At 36.8% G+C, this 20778-nt stretch overlaps 1 protein-coding gene across 1 annotated transcript in view; it reads right to left on the bottom strand.

Moving 5' to 3' along the window:
• Positions 1–20778, bottom strand: part of BICC1 (BicC family RNA binding protein 1) — a gene marked incomplete at its 3' end in the record, with an annotated part of 110850 nt that overhangs the window by 68626 nt on the left and 21446 nt on the right. Inside the window, exon 2 of the mRNA XM_082309735.1 lies at positions 5350–5396. Coding sequence (XP_082165861.1) covers positions 5350–5396 — 47 coding nt within the window. The remainder of the gene's footprint in view (positions 1–5349; positions 5397–20778) is intronic.

The raw sequence follows: 20778 nt of genomic DNA, 5'->3' as shown, positions 1-20778 counted from the left end.
ACATCAAGAGGTTATTTTAATGCTAATGCAGATATTGATTTCTACCCAGAAAAAGTGGAAGGTGTGGAACCAGTTTCTTCAGTTCAAAACTGCTCCTGTGGTTGAAACGGAGACAAAACCCATGGATAATGTATAAATAACCATGAACTCTGTCTCACTAGCAAAATAAACAGCATTGGAAGAAAACGACAGCTGAGGGGTTGCCATCAGAAACGGGAGCATAGCCTTAGGGAAACTATAATTAAATAGGCACTTCAAGAGAAGTCATGGATGAAGACACATGGAAAGCCCTTCAGAAGTTACTGCTGAACATGGATAATAATCAGCCTGAGACATCTTAGTCTCAGGTCAATAATTAATATTTTTTATGCCTGAAAATGCCCTAAGCCATTCACATTTGAAGCTTTACCTACAGTTTTCATGTTCAGAGATAAAAAAGGAAGACCGACTAACTTTCAGCCTGACCTACTGCAGACAAAAATATAACTTTTTCCATTGAATTTATTTGTATCAATATATACTATCTATACTTACAAAAGCATTCATGTACACATAAACACTGTATCAATACATTCACACACAAGAATTTTGCAAAAGTTACAAGGTTTGCCCCAGATCAACCCAACAAACAAAGGTACAACTGTTGCAAAACAAGCTCTTTTACTGTCTTGGATAAACAAAGGCAGTTTGAGGCAGCTTCCTTACTGCCTTTGCTGCCAGAGCCTCCTAGACAAATAAAAGGTAATGTACATTCATTAATAACTACTGCATACAGAAGAGGAATTTAACAGAAAGGTGATTAAAAATGCAATTAGATATCCTTATTTTTCACATCTTCAGGTAATCCCAATCCCAAGTAAGATCTTTTACTGCTACTGTTTCCAATATCTATACTGCAAGAGCAACTCATTTTAAAGGATGGTTTCACCAAATATTACTTACAAAATAGCCTCAGTATCTTTTAAGGTGCTACTCATTTAATAAAATAAGAAGCTACAGATGAAACGTGTTACATGTAAGGACAGGAAGGAAAATGAAAAAAGAAAACCCTAGTCTTCCTTTACACTCCTAAGCTCCTAATAATTAACAGAAGATATTTTGGTACACACATGCAACATTTGTTCATTTGCATCTTCACACTTCCAAGCATGATTACGTCCCCTTCAGGGAATAAGAGAGTCTGCAGTCAAGAGAAGCATAAGCATTTAAAAATACATTTTGCCTTAATCCAGTGATATCTTAAAAAACCCTAAGTATCTGCAACTGTGCAAATGAATATGTTCCTACAAATACCATTTCTCTTTGATTAAAAAAAAACAACAAAAAAAAAATCCACCACAAAACCTAAATAATCTCAAACATTCAGAAACAATAAAACCCACAAGTTACAGCTGGCTGGTAGCATATTGTGCTTTGCACAAAACCAAATTCTGCAGATGAACTCTTGAAAGCCAGGAAAGGAAGAGCTGAGGAGCCCCTTCAGAAATACTCCAAAAGCCCATGACTAACACACATATACACTGAATTACGCTGAAATAAGCAGGTTACATCTGACCTAGAGTCAAGCATTTGGGTAGAGCACCACATGTGCATCATTTCCAGTCACTACCTTCTACACATGCAGTCCCATGTTAGCCCAAGAACTCCATCCAACTTCTTCTAAACCCACAACCTTCGCCTATCGCCCACCATACTGTTGACAGTCCCATGATAAGGCTAGATGTACACTCATGCCCCGAGAAATTTCAGAATGAAAGGTTATCACCAGCACTAAGATTTCCAATTGTTTAAGGTAAAAAAAAAAAAAAAAAAAAGAAAAAAACAAGACAAAACAAAAAACAAACACAAACCCAAAAACTTGATAAGGCAAGAACCAAAAGCAAACAGAAACGATGCATTAAATTCCCCTCTGTCCACATGGCCAACCCTCACCTGTTTTGGATTATGAACTCTTCAGGGCAGAGACCCACCACCTTTTTAGATCTTATATAAGAGCGCCACGCATATCTATAGTGCTACATAAATTATATGTTACTTGGAACAATGTCCTGGCTTTGTCTAGGAAGGGCCTTGCTTGCACATGAGGCGTGAACCAGATGTTATGGAACTCAGTGGAAAAATTCAAGCATCAACTGAAAATGGGCTTTGGATCAAGAATAAGTAATAACTTCATATTACATATTACTCTCATGGAATAAATTAGGACAATAATATATAGAGCATGGGCCACAAGGATCTTTTACATAAACAGTATGTAACGCAACAGCAAACCAATCCATGTTTATTTAAGATTACCTGTCACTGAACTGCAGATAGGAGAGCTCTAGAGAGAAAACTATCACAGTATTTACTTATTTCTTGCTAAATTATTAGCAGCTCCCAATGGTTTTGAAAAATCCACATTAGACTATGTTAGGTTTCCCCCTCCTTTGAAGCAGTACTAAAACTTGGAAATATTAGAAGAAAGTATACTAAAGTCTACAGATTTTTTTTAAAGTGACACTACCATCTATCTGCTTTTCACTTTAATTCAGGAGCAGAGGAAGGGGTGCTTCACTTGATCTTCCCTGCCATGACAGGGCAGAAGCATCAGCTTAATTTGTCCCTTGCAGCCATGAACTGGGGCTTATTCTGTAACTCCACCAGCAACTGCAGAACATGTACTTGTTTCTGCTAAAATGCTCAGCGAAATAATGCATTTTGACATTTGAATTGTTATTATTAAACTTCATAAGTTCAAAGTTCATAGGACCAGCTCACATCCACTGAGCATCTGCTCGATTATGAAAATCCAAGAAAGTAATACTGCTTGCTCACATGTTTCAAGACCAGTAAAAGACTACTTAGCACCAAAACCTTGTATTAACTTAACTTTCTTTAAAAGCATGACAGATTCATTGGAGCGTACCACATGTAGCTTAACAATCCAGGCTGAATCCCTGACTTCAAGACGAGCTCAGAGAGCTTACGAGCAACTTCTGTTCCTCCTGAGGGCAAGCTAAGAACTGAGCGCTGTCCCCCATTTACCAGCCACCAAGCAAGACCCAGCAGCCACTTACAGAGACATCTGAAGAAGTCAGGTTTGTCTCACTCCCTCCAGTACCGGCCTCCTCTCTCCTCCCTCTTAGTCTGCATACCTTGACATACAGAATCACCTTCTCAAATCCTTGCCTTGTTAGTTCTCTCATTTCAGCATTCATATGAAAACTTTTCACACACTCCTTCCACCCAACAATACCTTCAGCACGTTGAGGGTAGAGTTTGTCAGAAAATACTAGACATAGCATTATTTATGCAAATTATAAACTCAGTTCTTGATGTGCCTCTTAAATGATGCACTTCCCCTCCCTGTTCCACTCAAAAGCCTGCCAATAACCTGAAGAAAGTCTCATTTTCAAAACTGTTTTAAAAAATGCATTTACTATAGCTTCGAATTCATATTAAGTTTCTGAAAGTATCATGCCACTTTAGTTTACAATGTGTTTTCAATGGTACAAATCACTTTCTTCCTCACTACTCAACCTGAAACACATGAAAAGAGTCTTCATTTTACCTTCAGAAACTCTGCCTTATTCATTTCACATGAGAAAGGAAAAAGCTTAACCCTGATTAAAGGAAATTGCACAGACAGAGACGGTGAGTAAGCTATGAGCAACTGTCCAAAGATTTTTTTAACAAAGGAAAACTCAAAGAAGATAGCTTCCATCTGTTTTTATTAACTGTAGTATTGTGTGTATGTACTTAGAAGCTTTGGTAATCTAAACTATAGAGTTGATGAGACTGTGTGCCAGTCAAGATGAAGCAGCTTTAACCTATCACAGCATCCGCACTGTGCCTATATAATAATTATGTACATATATAACAATATATTAATGTCAAAATAGCTGCTACATCTATTATCAATATGGATTAGTGTACTCTTATTCACATACTTGAAGTTCTAGCACATTTCGTTCTATTAAATTCAAAACAGTATTTTTTGCTATTACACTAATAACTACATAATTGTAAGGTACATCATATCTACAGTAAATAATCAAGTACACAAATACACAAGTATCTAAGCCACTGAATCCCACCCAGAGGAAGTATTTTGTCTACAGCTTCAAGAATTATGAGCAGATTTCCAGAAGTGTGAGAAAAAACTGTGTTGTAAGATGAATGATATGTAGAATGAAGTATACACTACTATGGCTTAGCTTTGTTGCAGCAAGTGAAAAAAAAAACCCATGCATTTTGATACATCCTAAGGAAGAATTATTGACACATTCTCCTCTGTGCACCCTAATATTAGACAGTTAAACACAAGCACCACATTCAGAAAAGTAACTCTCATTGTCAGTCAAGAGCAACATAATCTGAAGACTCCCATAAAATACTTTCTAAAACAAACATTTTTGGCAGTATACATACTCCTCCCCACCAGCCTCCATCAAAGCATCTGACAACCATGTGCAGGATAAGTATCCTTTCACATCTAAAGAGAGACCTTTTAGAAGTACCACTTATAGATATGAAGAAAACATGGTAAATATAGCAAACTACTTGTTTAACAGACAACCAGTCAAAAAGAGTTCCAAGGCATTTCAGTATACCGCATGAAGATTTACACTCTTCTCTATAGTACAGAGAGACAAAACAGCTCATCATTTTCATTAGCATACTATATGCAGATCTTCATTAACATAACTCATAAATAATATTTTACACACTATTCTTGGAAAAAAAAAAAAACAACAAACAACAACCTATGTTGTTTTGCAAAAGTAGTTTCAAAGTCATTACTCTTGACCATGTTTCTCTTTGTAGTTTAGTTGCTGCAGGACTATTTTTTCCAGTCCTTCCGTGACTCTGCCTAACCACAAACTTTATTGAATCACTCTGTGGATTGTGCATTTCTTTCTTAAAAGGCCTTTGCATTTCTCAACCAAATATTTATGCTTTCAACAATATCACAATAAGTTTCATGTCGTTTTTTCAATAACAGGATGTAGCATGTATCCATAGACATAAAAACCTTCAGACCACCTCACAACATCTTTTGGATGAACGCCCTGCTATTAAGCAAAATAAACTTTCATAATGCCTATTTTGACATTTTCAGTTAAAGAATAATTAAGTTGTTGTGCATGAATGACAGTAGCATACACTAAAGAACATATTTCTCATCACATTCCATGCACAGCTGATAGTTAGTAGACACATTAAATGACAGAAACATTTTTAAAAGATTTCATCAACACAGTGGAAACTGCACATTAAGTTTAATTAGTTGATCTCATGAATGAGCAATGGGCGTAATTTTTCTTTTAGTCAATTAATGTTATAGACTTAAAATACCTTTCTTACCTTCTGAAAAAAGTCTTCCCCACTTTTCCCTTTGCCCTCTGCAGCAGCTGTAAAACAAAAGCGTGATCTGGTTACAAAATACATAGGAGAAAAATTTACAGATTTACATATAGAAATTATCAATGAGTACATGCTTCTGTGAAGTTATAACTCCGGGTAATTTTTCTCATGCAATAAACATTTGTCAACTACTGACTAATACCTGGAACAACCTTTTGCAAGTCACTTGCTAGGGATGGAGTCCAAGCAGATGTTTGTATTTGCATACTAGAGCTGTAATATACTGATACGTATTTCAGTTACAAAGCAATTATGGTCATGTAAGTCTAATGATTCATTCACGCTGCATACTTTGCCATGTAATTCTACCAATACGAGGATCAAAAGCTAGGAGGGCACAAGATTAAAAATTAGAACTAAAACAAGAATAAGCATTACAGTAAGCCAGAATCATGTCAAAAACATTTTTCCTCTATTCTGCTATTATTTTACATTGAAGTGAAATATAGAGCTACTGCTATATGGTTTATTGAGCCTGAGAAAGTGCCACAAAAATCTAAACACTTATTGGTGCTGTTAAATATTCCTTTCTCAATTGCTTTTTATCCAGTGAAATTTTGCAACACATACTTTCCACCAGCCAATGTTTATGAGCTACAACATTCAAAGCAGCTGAAAACCAAAGGCAACCCTAGATACTACCACTAGAACATTTGAAAACAATGTTCAAGAAAGATGACTCAAAGCTAAAAATGGCACTGAATGCAGCTACTGGTAGGGTTTGGCAACTCTGGGCAAAGAAGCACTTGTTAAGCAAGGAAAAACTAAGAGATCCTGACCCTCTTAAGTCTAGGAAATCAAAGCCTGAAAGGTGAAAATCTTGACTTTATGAAGAGAAACATCATCAGAAAACAGTCTTCACACCAATCCTATCTGGAGGAGAAGAAACAACGGAGAATGCCACCCTCCCCCTGCCATCCAACACACACCTCCTGCAATGCCAGCTGACCCAGTGCCAGGGGCTAAGCATGGCAGGGGCCAGGACCTCGGCTCCAGAGAGGATGAGCAGGGAAACCAGGCATGGCCAGAGGAACATGTGCCAGCACACTGAAATGCTCCCTGGACTCTAGGGCTGTACTGGTTACACTGGCACATTGGTATTTACATAAGAGGAAACACTGAGAAAAGGAAGAGCGAATAATACCTAAATACATATAGGCTGTAAACAAAGTGTAGAGCCTTCAGAGTACTTTTCAAAAACAGTGCAGACAATGCCACAATGGCGGAACAAAACTTCATTGCAGAAGACAGCTTGGAAGCTTACGAGAAGTGATCATATAATTCAGTGATTTCACGAGCAAGACCTGGATTAGGGCCTAGATTATCTCCCACATGTATTTAAACCCACAATTGTATATTTAGTTAATGGAACTGACTGCACTAACAATGATACAACTGCATATAGCTTATGTTGTAGCTTATCTGTGTTGCAACTTGAGACCTAGCAACCAATTCAAAACACAGCAGGTCAAGCTAATTATGAAGAGGATAATTTCCCTTTCCCTGGAGAAAGGGATGCCTCCAAATGGAACTCCAAGTGCAAAAAAGAAGTTTCCTGAATGGTACTTGATCACTGAAGCAGCTCACTGACATTGTGATTCTTCTGTATTTCTCATGTACAAAATAAACCGCTAGCTCACCCCATTACCCTGGCTTCAAAACTCTCTGTTTCAGGTACTTGGTTCTCCCCACTCTTCCGGTTACACAAGCAATCCCAAACTCTTAAGTTAGCACTAATTCAGCTAGCACAACGTAAAACAAATGCAAGCGAGCAGATATAGGCTAGAGGCATGAGACTACTTTTTCTACCCCAGAGGAAGCAATGCCACTACATTTGAAATAGGCTTAAGATATCGATAACAACACTTAAATACCATGGAGAAAGTGTACACTACAAAGTTTTATCTAATACAGTTCAGAAGTTCATGTATTTAACTCAAGTGTAGTCAGAGCAGAGGCAGTGAATGAAGCCTGTCAAGCAGTCACCTTGCTGCAGAGCAATTCCAGACTCCACAATTCCACAAGTCTGAGAAGAAAACAAAGCCCTCCTTGCCCTCAAAACCCGCAAGTGCCTCAAAGGGAAGAATAAACTCGTGCAAGTTTCACCAGAACAAGGTTTTCGGGAAGCAGAGAAAACAACTGGGGACAATTTCGGTTTTTCAGATTTACAAGCTACAGATACTAGCAGAAAAACATAACTTTCTTTTGACAGCAGCCACTTCATAGATGCATGTTGTTTTACACGTTTTCCATTGACTCAGGAAGAGCTATGAAACACTTTTGGGAAATGAGTACCACCACACTATTTCATGTGAAACGTGGGACCAATGTGCTTTTAATCAGGGGGTGCAGGAGATAAATTGGAGATGAGAACATGACAGATGTGAAGCTGAAGTTTCAGTTTTGAGAATAGACAGATTTTGTTCCAGCTGCAAATATATGATTTCTAAACTGAACACAAACAAGAGATGGCTTAGATAATAGCAGTGATGCTCTGCAGGGCATTAAGACAGAATGCTGACAAAGCAAAATTTCAAGCCTTTTACTGTAGGTTTATTTTTAAGCTGAATCATTCTGGTGACCTGATTTACAGCTTGGCCCCACCAACAACTATATGTCACAACAGATGGACTCCAACAAGCACGGACAAAGTAAGGAAGAAGAGGGAATAAGAATATCCTAAACTGAGTTCACAGAAAAAAAAAAACAAAACAGTATAGAGAATAGCGAAGTTGCAGCAAATGGCACTTTAGAAACATCTTTAGTGAATAAACAGTGGTTTTAGTTGTTACACCATACTATAAAGACATGGTCTTTCATTGTAGCTTTTCAGCACGTAAGTTGTGTTTTATGATAACCCATTTGTCACATCTCATGATATCTACAAAAAGGCAGGGAAGACTGCATGGTGTTTTTTGGAAAAGAACTGAAGTTTAAGGTCTGTATACCTTAAAGCAGTTCCTCACATGACTCAAAACATATTACAATATATTAGTATTTTGTCACTGTGCATCCATGATGCAGCACTATTTAATCCACAAAGAGGTACACCTCTGATCATTTTTCATATAAAATGTTTTTGGTATATTAAGGTGATCTAGTCATTACCATCTCCATTCTGCACTGAATTAAAAAAAAAAAAGATAATGCTCAGAATTGTGGCTTCAAGTACTGAATTACACTTAGGATGGTATCTTTTGCTATAAAAGAAAAAATACTTAAAAATTTGAAGATAAACTGCATGAAGCAGTATACTAGGTTTCCTTTTAGGTTAGCAATTCTCCAGCTATTTCCTCCTTTTGCCCTCCCTCCTCTTGATATATAACTCTTTGTACCAATTATATTTGTTTGCTCTTATTTTACTTAGCTTTCTAAAATTTGCTTTCTAATTTCTATGAGGAGAAATTACAGTTAAGAAAAAACAAATTTCATCAGTACTTCATGAATTTTGGGATGCTACCCACAATTACATACATTTTAATCTGTTCATCTCCAAACTAAGTGCTTATATTTAAGAAAGTTTCCAACATGTGTGCGAAACATTTGCTATTCATATGAAATTATCTTGAAGCCTTTCTTCCTCTCCAAACCACGCAAAGACAGTTCTAGCACTTCTGAAAACGGTAGGAGTAGTAAGGGGAAATTTATCCATTTCTTTCATAATTGAAAGGTTAAACAGATTTTGTTCAAACAACAAGACAAAACCAGCATCTTTTGAAGGGAAATGAGCAAGAGAAGCATTCCAGAGTTATGAAATTCATGCACAAGTCATTAAAAGCGGAAGCCAGTTACAGTTTTCGCTACAGCAAGCTGCAATTAAGTCATTGAGGTTCACCCTCAAATCAGATAAACTGAGATAAAAGCAAGTGTTAATTTGCGTTTACGAAAAAGTCTGCTAGGTCATGACATCCTAAGCTCAACTTCTTTCCAAACAAATTTTGAGAGTATTAACTCTGACTCTCAAAATAAACCTCATCTTCAAAATACCATATCAAGAAGCTCTCAAAATTTACATCTGACAAAGGTATCCTGGCAGATTATTTTAGTAATCTTACTAATATGAATTAAAATTTCAATATGAAACCAAGCTTTCTTCAACAAGCAGTAATTTTCCAAGGTCTCAAACACCCAAGAGAACAAGTCTTTTGTGGGAGGCGAAGGGGGCCGGCAGTGCCGTACCTGTGCTGCATGGAAGGCACAATGTAGCCTATCTGATCATTACGTTTGAAATAAGTTTTCAGATTTTAATAGGTTTTACATGTTCTGACTTTACAAACAGAATTAATGATTTCAAAACACCATACCAGTAACAAACAACATTAAGAAGTGATACTATTGCCTACGCTTATTAAATTACCATCACTAATCCCTATTTAGGAAATATTATGTCAACAAATGCAGTTCAGTTATTTAATGGCTTGCTAAATTCCACTTCAAATAATGATTAAAACACACTTTTAGAGATTTATTGCTACAGATGCAGGTCACTAGAGCCCCACTACCCTAAGCTGCTGTGAGAATTTTTAAGAAACAAGCCCAAGTAGTTACTTGTGGAAGACAGACAGGCTTTTGTTTTATAAGAACACTTTCAGCCACCAAAAGAAAAAGCCTTTGCTGCTCACTTCCACCTTCTGCTGCTCTCCTTTGTTTGATGGCACAGCATTCTGTGCAGCCATGGCGGGGACCAGGTCTAGCTTTATACTTGGTAGAAAAAGTAGCATTTACTGGAATAGCCCCCCAGTCTTACTTAGCTGGGAAGGGCAAAGGGAAGGGGATCTTTGGGGCTTGCTTAGCTGGCAGCTCTGGTATACACCAGCTGACGATGTTTGGACAACCACAGCTTCAAGAAGCAGCAGCAGCAGCCAAAAATTACCTGTTTGTAAGTCCTCTCCAGAACCACAAGCTCCTCCACCAGCAGGACCAGGCACCACAAATATGATCCGAGTAGGAGAAGATCAATTAACTAACAGCACATTCTACAGCAAAAGTGCTACCAAGTCAATGAAAGTACTCCATGAACTCAACTAAATGTGTACAATGACAACTGCTTAACAGTGTCTCTAATGAGAAATAAGAAAGCATCAGTGCTTTGACAAGATTTCCAGATGAGCTCTGTAAAGCCATGCCTGGTTACCCGCCTTGGGAGACCACTCCACCCTTCTGCCAGTGGTGCCTGTCCCCAAACCAGATTTGAGAGAAGCCACAAACCAAATGGTAATTAATACAGTGCACTGACTTCTGACTGACAAATTGATTCATTTCTGCCAACCTCTGCTACTCAGGAAATACTGTTTTCTTAGAAACAGTATTTATTTTATGGTATTGAATAATCACTTAACTGACCTTTGCGAAAACTAGGATTATTTTTACACAAAATGGTAACACTGGTTTCAGAAATACAGACGAAAGGCTATGTAAATGTGCATAATAAGCATTTTATATTTTAAGCTGTACTCTGTTTATTATAATTTCTTCCATACCATGAAATATTTTTTATTAGGTTTTTGCTTTTCAAGATATATTGGATTGCCGAGGTTCCATCCAATACAAATATAAAACAGTTGAAACAGGTGTTAACTATTATGGTACCCATGAAGTACACCACTTGTCTACTTAATCACCGAATCATAAAAAAGCTCAGTTGTAATTTCTGCTAAGTTCACATGGAAAAATGAATTTGAACTTTTACTTCAAATGTTATTTTAATTATGAAAAAAGTTGTTACAATACAGGCCATATTTTACAGGCACTGAACCCAAGATAAACAAAACTTGACTTAATCAGTGTAAATGAATTATTGTAACTTTGTGTTGATCTCACACATCAGCTTTGTGTCTCATTTTCTAAACTCTTGAAATTGTTATTGAAAACGCAATGTAATATATGTTTGAATTTGCCTTTACATTGATTAGTATCAAAACGTCTTCCACCATCTTCATTGAAAGACTACATTTGTAAGAGAACATAAAAGCATGTTCTGCTCTTCAGGTTTCAGCTATGATGAAACAAAATCATTCCTTGCATCAAAACACTAGAGAGAGAACTAGATATTATTTTAATTTTAGCAAGACAAATCAACCTAAAAGGGTTTCTTGAAACTGTAGAATAATACACCTGAAGGTAAGTAAAGTAATCAATTATCCTTTACCTTGCCTATCCACTGAATGAGAAAGAATTTATGTTGACATTGTCCTCATGGTAATTACATTTGATTTTTTCTGAAACTGCCATAGAAACATGCTAGCTATGTAGATGGGTTGTTTTTTACTTATTATTTTTTAAATTAAATGGACAGTTATTCATACTGAAAGCCTGAGTTATTTCTCAGAAGTTACCAAGCTGGTTATCATAAACAAAAAACCCAACCAAAAACTTTTTTCATTGAACCAGAAACCACCTGACAAAAAGATTATGTTTTCCTGTGCACAAAGTCAGACACTAACCCATACATACTCTGAAAGCTTGCTTATATCAAGCCAAGATAAAGAATTCCACCCCAATGGCCACAGAGTTAAGCCAAATTACTGAAAATATGCCTTTAGGAACAAGAAAGATAGAGCACACATTGTTAAAGAAAAAATCTGACCTTAAACTGGATTTCTTGAAATCCAAACAAAACAATTTTCCATTTTTCTTGTAATTACAAAGCTAGTCTCATTTCCAGTTTTCAGATTAGAAACTAAGTTGTTAGATAGAGAGACAACTCGGCTAAAATGAAAGGGTCTGACAAGAAAAGTAATAAGGCCTAAACAAGCAAGAAATCTGCATAACAAACAATCTTGAATACTATTTTTCAATTACATATTCTTCTCACTTTATTACTTTATTATAATAAATTTCATGAAGTAACCTGTAACATATCATCAATATCAGTATGTTAGGGTCTCAAGTGGCTTCATAAACAGGACCAAGTTTTCCAGAGTCAATGAATAAAAATCAGGCATTTAAACTTTCTTAAATTCACATTTTAAAAGTAAACTTTAGGTTTTGAGGATGCTCACCAGACAGGTCACAGTAAAGCCACAAGGTCAACTGGAGGTATCAGAAAGGGGGGAGTGGGGTGGGCAAAGGGAGACAAAATCCAAAATACTCAAGAAGTTACTGGCACACTCAACAACCAAGAAAACTATCAAAAATATACCTGTCCATACACCATGCTGACAAATTGGTCAAGTCAGGACCTACACAATATCTGGAATATTACAAAAATTACCTGATGTCTACATATTATGTGACAAAAGGACTCTTGGACTGAAGATGAAAATAAGAGTGTTACCTTTTATTAAGAAGTTAGGGAAAAAAAAAAATCAAAACCAATGCAGACAAAAAGATATCCATAACACAAACTCAAAATGTTTATATGGAGCATTCTTCCTCTGGTAGAGCAGCCAAAGAAGAATTGGAAGACTTTCAGCATGCTCAGTAAATGACAATAAATAGACTGTTAAATATCTGGACATTTTTGGGTGGGTTCCACTATATCGCCTTCTGTTAGAAGGAACTTGATACGCAAGCTACTAAGCTATCCATAAAGAGGCCAGATGTGCTATAACTTCATAGACAGACAAAACTAATTCTGGGAAAAAAGTAGACTCTGTATAGGATACTTTTACCCTGCCGTTGAAATACAGTGTCTATGAGCTCCCTAGAAGTCCAGTATCTATGGCTTCTTTTTTGACTACTTGCTAGCTGGATGAGGTTTCTTGGATCAAGCCCTATGTCATCTGAATGCAGATGTAAACACAGACAGGTAAGACATTCATATTCTTCATTGTCCCCTTGAGCCCACATTTACTATCAGATACAGAATCATGAAGACTATATAGGCGTATTCACTTATTAGAATATTTACTTTTCAATAACTTTTTTCCCCTGCATACCATATTAAAATTAAGATTGTTGGCAAATAACTAAAACCATCCTACAACCAAAATTCATAAAGTTTCATCCATCCATCATTTGCAATGAATAAAGAGAACAACGCAGAGAAAAAGGGAAAGACTAAGATAAGCTATGCTTACTTCCCCTGCCTCTGCATACATTGCCAAGAAAGAATGCAAGAACAAAAAAAACGCCGTATACACTCTAAAGACCAGAAAGACATTGATTTTGAACAAATACTCCTAGAGATTTTCTTCTAGTTTCCATAAGGACTCCATGGATTTAGTAACTAATAGCATCGGGGGGGGGGGGGGAAGGGGGGGCGCAGGGGGAAGAGAAAAAGAATTGAGTTACACTGAAGGCTACTTGCCTTGTCAATTTTTGCCCCCCTACATCAATATTTTTAGAGTTGCGAAACTATAAAAGTCTATCCAGAACCAATGATCTAATACATAACAACTGTAAATTTTAGATATATAACAACAGATTTTTCTAATTTTGCAAAACATTTATCTCTAGGGAAAAAGCTGTCTGCCAAGTCTCTGCATAGAGAAAGTCTGTTTATTTATTTATTTTTATAGCCCAGTCACAGCTTGAAAGCAGGCTGTGAAGTTGAGGTTACTTTGGGACCCCCCTTTTCCTTGTTAGAAATCCCTCCTTTGAAAGGCACACATGGGTCTAGTGCATCCGCACAACCACAGAACGCTTCCTTATGTGATGCAGAGCACAGTCGAGTGCGTGGCACAAGATTTAGGATTTTAATGAAGATAATGAAGTGAATGCATCGCTTCCTGCCAGCTACTCTTAAGAACGAAGCCAGGAAAACCAACTAGCTGTCAGCACTGTATTACCTGATTAAAACTACTCTATTAGCTGCCTCAGATTGACACTTGTTCACTAGTAAAGCCCCAAACACCCTGTCATCTCTATTACTTGGCTTCTCTTTCCCTGCATATGGAAATCCCAGGAACGAAACTTTCCCCTTCACAGCTTGATTAGGATTGTTATGGTAGAACTGCAGTCATATCAGGAAGAGGCCAAAAAGCAAACATTATTACTGGTAGTCTATCTCAACACTGTGCAAGTTAATTCTTCTACTCTGTGCTTTAGCATACTGGGTAAAATATTCCTGGAAGTCTCCTATGTCATCCTTCAGATGCATTCAAGGACTTTTGCTGTTTCCTACAGTAGATATGCCAGCTGACGTCTCTAGATGAAGTTTTCAACTTCCTCTTCCTCCATCCAAACTTTTACCAATGTCTTTAGTTTGATGCTAGCATTTCTAGAGCCTGTTCTCACCTTTTTATTTCTCACTGTCAAAATCTAGGTTGAAACCAAAGCCTCTTTTCCCTTAGAGTACTCAGTGGCTCAACCATAACCCAATAAACGAGAGTAAAGAGTCTCTTTGGAAGTCACTATATATTCTACACTTTTCTTCAAAAAACCCTTCTGAATTCTTGATTTCAATGACTGACAGAGATTAAATCAATGGCCTTGCTTCTGGGAGCAGCAGGGGGCTTGTTGGAAATTCCTTAGCTAATAAAAATTCAACTGAAGTCTTAAAAAAAACCCACACCCAAACCAAAAAACTTTACTTAAGATTTTCCTTAAAAATCTCACTAACATCCCATAGGACCCACTGCTGTTATAAAATACTTCTCATCACAGCAATGAAAAGCTATTTATGCCAACAAATGACTTTTCCATTACTATATGCTTACTCCCTGACACAAGGGAAGAGATCAAAACAATGCAGTAGGGTTAAGCCATTCCAGGCATGCTTTCATCTTGCCTACCTCAGATGACTCCCTTATTGTTATTAGTGTATGACTGACATGCACTTAACTCGTGCTGAATTTGGGGAGTGTTGTTCACCTAGGAAGATATTGAGAGGAAGAGATGGAAGACAAGGACAAGGGTGTAGCATTTTTCCTGTTCCCTGCAGCCTAGCCACCATAAATGCTCCAGAAGGGACAGGAGAGTTGATTGAGCTACCCCTGTGCTGTCACACACCTGGAAATGAGTCAAAACATTCACGTAAGAGTAAGAGAAGTAAGAGATGTAACACAAGGCATTTTTCTAAAAAGCTCTGCAGCAAGGCTGCCTTCTTGAGTCACTGGATGCTGCGAGGGCTCAAAAAAAAAAAAAAGCCCTTGAGTGCCTCAGGAGGCAGAACCTCTCTTGCTGCCAGTGCCTGACAGATCCAGCTCTGCCCTCAAGCCAGAGTATCCATTTAACAGAACTTACTGTTTACAGGTGGAAAGAAAATCATAATATCAGAAGTGCCCCAGGGGCTGACAGAGGATAACTGCCAAATACAAAAGCTCTGCTCTCAGCAGATTGATGGCTGGGGATATTCTTTCTATTTGTTTAGTGTTCAACTTTCTCTCAATGCACAACCACTTTTCTTGTCAGGTATGTGTACAGATACTGTATGATTCATTACATGGGAGGGAAGAATGCGGCAAGGCTGTAAAAAAATTAGAAACAAAAACCCTACAGATTTGGATAAAAACGTACACAATATTTTTCTGATGGCCCTGCTTGTTATGAGTCATTCACAGATGTGGAGTTACAGGAGAGAAGCCAAGATTAAGTCAAAGACAAAGCTTTATACAGGAAACCAGTTTAAGTCTGTTGCAATGCAGGTTACATACTGAGCTACAAGGAAAAAAAAAGCCTTTTCTAACAGTAACGAGACACTGTGTGTCTGGAACCATTATGCTGAATGAGATTCTGCAAATACATTTGGATAAGGACAACAAACATTATTTGGAATTAAGAGGTCTCTTCCTTTTCTAAAACAACCAACCCCACACTCTCCAGCTTCCTGGATGCAACTGGAATATTTGGAGAACAAAACACAAACAGTTCCCTTTTTCCATCCAAAAAACACTTTCTTTTTATTTCTGTCTCTTTTGGAATAAAAAAAATAAATCAGCCTTAAGAGTTTTTAAAGGATACATGTTATGATTCCTTTTCTAGGCATCTGAGCTCCTGTTTCTGCTCATCTATGCAGCTGCTAACACCTCATATGAAAAAGACCACACTCACAAATCCACACATCCAGGCAGTTTGGCATCATTTTCTTCCCTTAACCTGAGCATTCTGAATGTCTGCCTTTTTCTATTTTGTTTTAATCAGTTTGAAGACAGATGGATCACCTCAGATGTAAATTCTTTCCCAGATACCATTCACAGATCCTTTTATTCTTTTTGCTTCACATCCCCGGTCTCCTTACAAAGTATTTAGTACTCAGGTCAAGCATCCAGTATCTATTGTATTACATGTAATTGGCATAATGAAAGTAAGTTCTATTAATTACCAAATATATATATATATATACACATACAAAAATACGTTACAAGCCCATAAAATTCCATTTCATACAGAAGCATAAATGCCTTCATGGATATTTCAAGCATTAATCAAAACCAATTTAGTCTTATTTTTAGTATATTCTAATTCTATGATGTAAGACATGTGACTATAGAGGAATTCTAGAAGCAGCCTGTTAAATTTAGAATAACTGATTTCCAGTTGGGGGTAAGATTGTGAATCACTCTTCTAGATTAAATTTATAATGTGTTATACAGCTGACACTACTACTGAAGCAGTGACCACTTGATATCAACTGTTACTTTGAGTTTTTGGTAAAAGTAAATCAGATCCTTTTCGTATCTTTTACTCCTCCTGAATGAAAAACCGGAAGTCCAAGTTTACAGGCAGAAAAATATAAGCCCACTTAGATAATTCATGAAAAGCATAACCGGGCTATAAACTAGTACAAAGTAGAAAAGGACAAAGTTAAAAAAGCCAAGAAGAAAAGCATAAGATATTAACAGATTTAAATAAGTACATGCATAGGCACTGGGGCAAGGCATTGAAGTATTTAGTTAATTAAAAAACGGAGAAAATACAAAACCTCATACTTCAACACAGAAGGTAAAAATAACATTTTAACACGTAACCCAACTCACAGCAATGCATTGCATGTCTCAATTCATACTGTTCACAGCTTTAAAGACAGAAAAAAATTGTCCCAGTTTGGCTTATTCTTAGATATCACCATAATCTAGATAACATTTGAATAAAACAAGTTCATCTGTTTCACTCAAGAAAAATACAATTAGTTCTGTGCATTGCAAAATACAGAGCAAATAACATCAATGTGGAAGTTGTAAAGTAGTTGTGCAAAGAAGAGAGAGTGGGACGATCTCCCCTAAGGGTGGAGGTAGAAGAAATGAGAAACTTATCCGTACATCAAATTTAGAGCTATGTTTCACCACAACAAAGCGTGCACTACTTCATCACCCATTTTCCCATACATTAGCTAGGCAAGGAATCCAAATTATGTATCTGCACAAAAACACAGCAATATAAAGTTACTTCACCAAACTAAAGTTTACTCACAACATCAAGATCTTTCTGCTTTTAAGAAACTAAGGAAATGAAGTAATTGTTTAGGTAAGAAGATCAAAGCACAGAAGAAGTCTAGACCCTTCTGGTAAAGGTGAAAAAGTTTTATTTTCACAGCTGTTTTTATGTCCACATTTTCAACATCTACATGATTTTTTTCTTATGAACAGTTCCCATATTAAAAAACACAACGGCTATATACAGCTGCCAAAGCATTAAATCATTACGCTTATGCATATGAATATAAATAAAAACATACACACACACACACAGAGTGAAGAAAGAATGTCATGTTGTATAACGAGGATTTCTAGATACAGTTTACAGTAAGATAAAAGCCTGCACTGGTTTACGTTGCAGTGGTAAAATTTAGCCAGGAGCCTAGCATTCATTCCAGCTCAAATCATGCGATGTTAGTGTGTGGACCTTACTTCAGTGTTGTGGACTATTTAGCAGAAAAGATGACAGCTAGCTTAAGACAAGCAAAAGAATTCCGATTTTGGAGAGTTAGACAAAAATAAGTGAGAACAATTACATGAGTTTTGTCTCCTAAGTTAAATTACTCCATTCGGGAAATCCTACCTGCTTCTTCACTGAGGCAATGCTATGGATATAAACAGTACTGGACTGAGACATAGCGCACACATATTCAGAAAAAAATTGCTCTAAATTGGCACCAGGAGAAAGTTGTCTTCTGGACAAAAAGACGCAGCTCCACAAAAAATTCTACACTTACACTGGTAGAGTAACTTTTTATTACTAACATGTTTTTCAAAGTAAGTTTTCTTTATAATGTTTGCAGACCGGTAGCAAATCCTTGTGAACTTCAGGTGAATGATAATTACATTCTTTTACCAACTATTTCTAGTCAATTTTACATCAATAACTATGGAAAAACTACAACATAGTATTATCTCTACAGTGAATGAAGAGCTGAAGGACCAGAGGATAAATCTTTTTCATTGGGGAAAAAACTAACCAGTTGCATACTGCATTCAGTATACTAAATACGATTTCAGAAAACCTAAGTATTCTTGACAAGCTAACTGTAAGGGTGGCATATAAAAAGCAGAATTTCAAGTTATATAAGCAAGCAGCAAAGCAACATATTCATTATCGGTTTGTTGAGAACTGCTCAGTTTAATGCTTTACAGTCCTATGTACTATAAATTCACAAGCTTCTCCAGATTGCCTTGGAACCAAGAACCTCCCAAGAATGCATGACAGTTCAAGTATTCTGAAGTTGAGCTCATGCTATGTATTACAGAGTCAAAGGAAAGAGACCACAAGTTAGCCACCCAAAGGTTAAAAAAGCAAAACAAAACCAAACCTTATTTGGCAGAACATACAATGATATATATTCAAATAGCTCAACGCTATTGAGACTTGTCCCTCAGAAAGACCCCAAAGTTCTTTTTGAAGTTACAGGCATGCTGGAAGGACACATCACTAAGACTACATATGGATGGTGGAAAACTGATGAGAAGTTTTAACTGCCCCATTCACCTTAAAGCACTGATCTAAACTGTTAGCCATCTTCACATGGGGACTCCTCCCAAATTTAGGCTGATCTAAAGATGACAACAATTAGTCAAGGATGCAAATTTTGCATTTTACAAAAAAAAAAAAAATGAACATGCTATAGGAATAAAGATTATCACCAACTTTATAGCTCGTCCATCAAACACCACATGTATTTTTGGGCCATGGTTTCATATACACAAACATACTCTAGTCAATTTTTCTTGGTGTCCAATTTATGTATTCCGGCTACATGGGAGATGTATAGAAATATAAAGCTCCCCCCCCAACCCTCTTAACAGATGGGTCTTTAGAAAGCCAGATCTATTAACCTTATGATTCCTTGTGATTTCCACCCTGTAGAAGCAAGGTCCTGCTATAGGGCAGCTGAAACGCTCCCAAGAGACTGCAAAGTCCTGGCAACACCTTTGAACTGCTACACCTGCAAGATGTGAAGAAGAAAAAAAAAAAAAAAAAAAAAAAATCTTCATTTGCACTTTTCAGTATTCAGGAAGCAATCCTGCAGAGGACTGAAAGCTCCAATAGGTTTGAGCAGTCAAAGCTAATATTGCTAAACTGCTATGGGTATCAGAATAATTCTAAATAAACATCACTTATGAGTATGCCTAACAAGATTTGAAAGCCAGCCTTCGTGGACTGGTGAACCTTTTATTCAAACTTTATTAAATTGAACGAGGTGTTTAAGAAACAGTCAGAAAGTGGAGAGTTGAAGTTATGTTGCCTACACAAACAGGCCCAAAACATGTCACTCAAATCATAAGACTCCTCTCTTTTTACACGCAGGCAAATCGTTGCCTACAGTGTACAATCTCAAAGAGTTGTATGTAGCCCCCTGCTAGCTAATTTGTATTTTTATGGACACAAAGCTATTTCTAAAACTGTAGTTTACAAGAAATATGTAAGCCAGAGAAATTCTACAAAACTCCATTTACACAACCTTGTGATACAGTACAGGAAATGCTTAAGCTAAATTAATGACCACAAGTAAACAAGAAAGCATTGTTTTGTGGTTAGACAACTGTAATTCTGAGTTACGCAACTCATTTATCTAGTAACCTTGAGCATTTCTGAAACTAAAGTTCCTCTTTTCCATTTTTAAGACTCAAGAAAGCCTGCTTAGAAAAGCTGATACCACACCAAAACCCTGTAAGTTCATGCAAAATAAACTGGAAAGAAACTTGTAAACTTAAAGGATATAAAATGTCAAGTGTGGGGAAGTGAAAAATTAAAACAAAGAATGTGCGATTTCTGCCAAAATCTAGGAAAACAAATGATAAAGAGTAAGGAACTTGTATTTGGCCTACTTCTGCCTCCAGTTCCTGTGTGGGAGCTTTAGATCAAGAAATACTGTATTTTCGCAAACAAAAACAGTATTAGGTAGCAAGATGTTAGTGCAGCTGATTTAATGTAATGCTGTTTTCAGGAATAATTTTTTACCATTTCTGGTCAGTATTATTCAACTCAGATCCTTTCAGTAAAAGTTCATGCGAATATTTTTCTTTGTGTTATGGCAAGCATCAATTCCTT

The sequence above is a fragment of the Platalea leucorodia genome (genome assembly GCF_965183815.1).
Source record: "Platalea leucorodia genome assembly, chromosome: 4".
NCBI classification, from domain to species: Eukaryota; Metazoa; Chordata; class Aves; order Pelecaniformes; family Threskiornithidae; genus Platalea; species Platalea leucorodia.
The sequence above is the reverse complement of the archived record's forward strand: the minus strand, read 5'-3'. Positions and strand labels throughout refer to the sequence as shown.